Below are 5,033 nucleotides of genomic sequence, written 5' to 3'. Positions count from 1 at the left end.
GACCCCAAAAAGTGGGCTTTAGGCCGTCGTTTTCAGGATGGAAAAGCAGGCTGCAGCTTTTTCTGCAACTTGGCGGCTTTTTGCTTCAAAAGCTTCTCATGTCGGTATAAACCCACACTTTGACATCAAGTGGAAGCTCTTTAGCAAAGGGCAAAGACAGAAACCAGCTTTCCCTTGGCCTGATTTTCTTTTTCCTGCCAGTGAATTGACCTACTGACTATTTTTTCCTGAATTTCAGCTTTCAAGCAGAGCTCACTTGCCCCCGCTGTATGTCAGGCAGTGGATTTTGAAACCCAAAGACAACGTAGAAATTGCTCCTGACTTTTACCGCACCAAACTCTGGAGCAGGAGCAAAAATCCCCTTCAGGATCCCATCCTGAAGATGCCTAAAACCCTCCCTTAAACTCAGGGGCAGCTCATCAGAGCAAAACAGCAAAGAAAAGTCCTTTTCTCCAAAAACCCCGCCTGGTTTTGCAGTGCTCCGGTGCAGTGTTTGTGACTCCCCATCTCCGAGCACGGGGGGAAGCAGAGCTGTGGCTCCTGCAGGGCCACTCCACAGCTGATACACGGCATTTTCGGCAACATAAAAGAGAGTGGCTCAGATAACCGTTTGTTAGTGCCGCTGTGTCCCTCTAAATGTGCTTCCCATTATGGGTAATCTGGTTACTTTAATTGCCAAAGCCATCAGGGCTCTGCAGAGTCTGAAAGAAAAAAAAATTCTATGCAATTACCAGCTCGCGAATTGAGCTTATAATAAATTACACCGAAGGCTACTTTCTCCAGTGACTCTCAGAGGCACATTTAATTCCCTGCAGCTCTGCACGATGTGTGCTTCAGGGGAGAAACGCAATTAAAACCAAAAACTTATTTCATTTTAATTGCTGGGCTAATGAAACTGCTGTCACCTGTAGCGTCCCCGTGTGCGTGTCTGGTGCCTTGGCTTTGCGAGCGGCTTCTTGCTCTCTCCTAATGTGTATGTTACCCATATATATTTATTATAGGATATCTTCTAAGTGCAAGCACACGTGTACACCAGCTGATGGTGGCGAACATGGAAATGGATAAAGATAACCTATTTCTTTCTGTGGATCCAACTGTCGTGGGGCAGGTTGGGTGCGGAGCTCTGGCTGCTCCGTTCTCCTGTTTTTACCAGGGCGGTTCGGGGTTTATAAAGCGCAGCCGGGGTTGGTACGGGGGATGGCATTGGCACCGTCAGGGTGTTCCCTGTGGTCTTGTTTGGTAGTGAGATGAGGGAAACGAGCCAGAGGGTGATCACTCACCGATGCTGGTGCTCTAAAACCTCTCCAATAAACCACTTCATCAGAGACAGGCGAGCAAAGGGTCATGCCATGAAGCTGTCCCCAAAACATCCCTGTGGCAGTGCCAGGAGCCTGGCACATCTCTGCTGTGGTCGATCTCTGTTTGCATGTTCAACCACGGCAATAAGCTCCTTATTCTGGTACCACTTGCAAGGCTTTGCCGCTGCCTGCAAAGACATGTGGTTGTCCCCACGGAGCTGCCAGCACCCACCGGCCCCGGCCGTGTCCCCACCAGTAGCCATTTCTGCTCTTGCAGGGGATGAGGATCCTGCAGCATCCAAATAGCACGTAGCTTATTCAGATTTCCTGGAAAAAATGCAGATTTCTACACCAGGGTCTCAGCCCCAGGAGCCTCTCAGTGCAGAGATCAAGCAGGTCCAATCCTGGGAAGTGGGCAGGGTGGACATCATCTTGATATCTGGCAGATAATTAAATCTGCACTAATTAAAGCTTTTAGAAAACAAAATAACAAGAGGGAGCTTGTTGCCACATCTGGGGTTGGGATGCAGCAAACTCAGGACCAACAGGGGAAAAGGAATTAGAGGCAGATTGCTTGTTTGGGAGGAGATGGGGTGGAGGAAAGGGAAGGATCAAGATGAACGGGGGAAAAGCATGCATGGAAAAACGGAGAGAAGAAGGGCAAAAGGAACTGGTTATGTTTAAGCAAGCGTCTGGTCTGTGTGCTTGTCTGGGTGACCCTGGTCTTGCACATCACAGAAAAACCTTCTTCAGACTATTTTGTGGGTGGTCTCAGCACGCAGCCTGTGCACGCTGGGGTGCACGGGATCCACCAGCAATCTTCACGTTGTGCTGACGTGGGTCCTCGGTCCCAGCGGCTCTGGCCTTCCCTAGCATGATGCCTGACTTGAGCTATACAAGAGCAGGTTGTATTTCTCAAGGAGGGGTGCTGGGTCCCCACAGCACCCATGGCAGGAGGCACTGCGGTCCTGATGGGTATCTCAGGTGGCAAAGCCCAGCTCTGGGTGCAGGCGCCAGCTGTGGATGTTTTAGAGGGACACATGCTTGGACACGGCACAGACATGATTCCTCCAGTGCTGTCACCCACTGATCAACACCAGGAAAGGCAAAACAAAACCAGGGAGGTCACGCTGAGCTCACATTTCCTGCCCACGCTCTTACACAAGTAAAAGAGGTTCCTAAAAGCCTGATTCAAGCCTCCAGCAGGATGGGAACTGCCCGCAGTGGAGAAGAAGCTCCCGTAAGTGCATTTTCTGCTTCTTGCTTGTAGACAAACCTGGAGAGGTTCTCTTTTCTTCTTGAAAGCTAGCCAGCTCGTAAGCGCTGGCGCTCCGGCAGGCTTGGGATTAATTTCTGAGCTCACGTTGCATTCGTCAGTTCTCCGCTATGAGCTATGGGATGGGGATGTGAATGTCAGTCCCAGCGTGATAATGAGCGGGGAAGATGTGGCAGAGGGAGAAAAGGCATCTCGGTGGGCTGGAAGAGACCCAGAAATGGAAATTTTGGGGATGGCTTGTCCTGATGTGGGTGCAGAGGGTGCGTGGGGGGGCAAGGTGTTTAGGAGTCTCGCTGGCTGTTGCTGCGTTCAGAAGGGTGGGCAGCTTTGGTTTCCTCTTGAAGGCATACAGTCAGAACTGCATGTGGCTAAGGATGAATTTCCTCCAAAATATGAAACAAAAAAAAAGGCTCATTCCCAGAAAAGTCTTTTTCTGGCACTCTTCCGTGGCAGATCTCTGCTCTCCATGGCCGTTCTGTCTGAAGTGCCCTGCGGCACTCGCCAAAGAACTGCGAGACAGCAAGAAAACTTTTCAATCCAGCTCAAATTTTCTTTTCTTTTCAGCTACCTGGAATTGCCTGGGATGGGTATTTAAGCAATTTTAGACATGGGACCACAACAGGTATGTCAACAGCTTCACCCCTTACGGCTGCACACCCACAGGCATCCTCAGCACCCCACTCCAAGCCTTGGGTGCTTTGCTTAACCCACTTGGGGTGGAGGGGCTCCCCTTTCCTGGGTGTTTGTGGGGAGGGAGCCATCCCTAGAAGGTGCAGAGCCACCGTGGGGTATGTCCTTGGGAGGAGTAGCGCAACCGGGGACCAACAGCTTCATTGCAGGTCTCTTGGACAATGGGAGAAACAGGTCCGTGAGGGGAGCAAGGCAGGAGTGGCTGAAGCAGGAAACTACACAAGCATGCCTGTTTTGGGATTGTTGGAAAAATGAGTCCCGGGGGGGAATGGTGGGCAGCTTTGGCCGTGGCTGAAAACTGGTGTGTTTTAGGGGTGGAGGGATATTTGCATTGTTTTTACCCTGCGACAGCCCTGGTTTGCTGTCAGAGCCTGGAGATTAGTCTTGATTTTTAAAACCCACATTAACCTTCATGGTACCGATGGGAGGTAGCTCAGGCAGATCCCATCTCCCATCCCATCTCCCATGGGCTCTTCAGCGATGGCCGTTGCCCAGTTTGGGTGGCTTTTGGAAGATGAAACCCTTGTAGCATTCTTGTGTGGGGGTTTTTTCTGAAAATCAGACTCCCAAAATAGGAATTTTTCCAGATCAGTCACCGTTTCCTGAAATCTGGGCTGCAGCTGCCTAAACACTGACGCTAGCCTGCAGTCCTGGGGAGCGGCTGACCGCGCAGCCCTCGCCCTCCTCAGTCAGCAGGGTTTCAACCCACGCCTCATCTCTCACAGGATTGACTCCAGCAACTTCCTTCCAGCTAAATCTAACCTCTACCTCTAGCCTTGATTCAGGAGATGATTCTGGAGCCTACACGTCCTTACTTTGGATGAAGCTTTGAGCAACCTAATCTAGTGGAAGGTATCTCTGCCCATAGCAGGGAGTTTGGAACTAGGTGATCTTTAAGGTCCCTTCCAACCCAAACCATTCTATGACTCTGTGATTCTATATTTTCCACTTACTAACATCTTTTACAACAATCCATGGCTTTGTGTCCTAGAGTTGGCACGGATTGGGGTCAGTGTCCTACCAGGAGCAGTGAGATGTTCAGCATTTCACCTCTGGGAGCAGCCCCACCAACATAAAGGTGCTGTGGCAGGTTCTGCTTCACCGAGAATTGAGATGCCGCTTTCTCAGTAGTGACCCGTATGAATCTAAAGCAGCTCACAGCGAGGCGTGGTGGTGGATTTCCCGTAATTTAGAGCAGAAACTTCCTCAAAAGCTTGCAGTGGTGTCAGGAAAAAGTGGTAAGTTATGTCAGAGGAGACCGTGCTCATTCACTTTCAAGTTTTAATGTGTCAGAGTAAGGAAACTAGATTTTTTTTCTTTTTCTATGTGTAGATAGCTGTCCCCATGCCGTAGGCAAAGGCCAAGAAGTGCAGGACACGAAATACTTATCAGAAGGTGGCAAAAAATTAAACCTATGAACTAGAGGAAAACCCTCTGTGATGTGATGTTTGCCTTTTTCGTGTGGATTGGAACAACATTTTGATCCCCTTCACTTGTCTTTTGTTCCTAGGCAGCCACTTGTCAAACGCAACTTCAAAGGTGGCAACAACAACCGCTGCCACCTTGCTGGATGCTGCCAATTCGAGCGACTATCCGTACGAGTACTTGGACGAGGAGGATTACGTGCAGTATGGCCTCTGCACAAAAGGAGAGGTACTCTCCTTTAGCAGAGTATTCTTGCCATCTTTTTACACCGTGGTCTTCCTGGTCGGGTTGGCTGGGAATGTCCTCTTGTTTATTGTCCTCATTATGTACATCAGGAAGAAAAA

At 49.9% G+C, this 5,033-nt stretch overlaps 1 protein-coding gene across 1 annotated transcript in view; it reads left to right on the top strand.

Moving 5' to 3' along the window:
• The first annotated feature begins 2,791 nt into the window (after positions 1 to 2,791).
• ACKR2 (atypical chemokine receptor 2) overlaps positions 2,792 to 5,033 on the top strand; it is a 3,110-nt gene continuing 868 nt past the window's right edge. The window contains exons 1-3 of the mRNA XM_009585740.1: positions 2,792 to 2,809; positions 3,139 to 3,196; positions 4,775 to 5,033. The exon at positions 4,775 to 5,033 is cut by the window's right edge and continues 868 nt beyond it. Coding sequence (XP_009584035.1) covers positions 2,792 to 2,809; positions 3,139 to 3,196; positions 4,775 to 5,033 — 335 coding nt within the window. The remainder of the gene's footprint in view (positions 2,810 to 3,138; positions 3,197 to 4,774) is intronic.

Source organism: Fulmarus glacialis, unplaced genomic scaffold, assembly GCF_000690835.1.
Source record: "Fulmarus glacialis isolate BGI_N327 unplaced genomic scaffold, ASM69083v1 scaffold46169, whole genome shotgun sequence".
NCBI lineage: Eukaryota > Metazoa > Chordata > Aves > Procellariiformes > Procellariidae > Fulmarus > Fulmarus glacialis.
The sequence above is the reverse complement of the archived record's forward strand: the minus strand, read 5'-3'. Positions and strand labels throughout refer to the sequence as shown.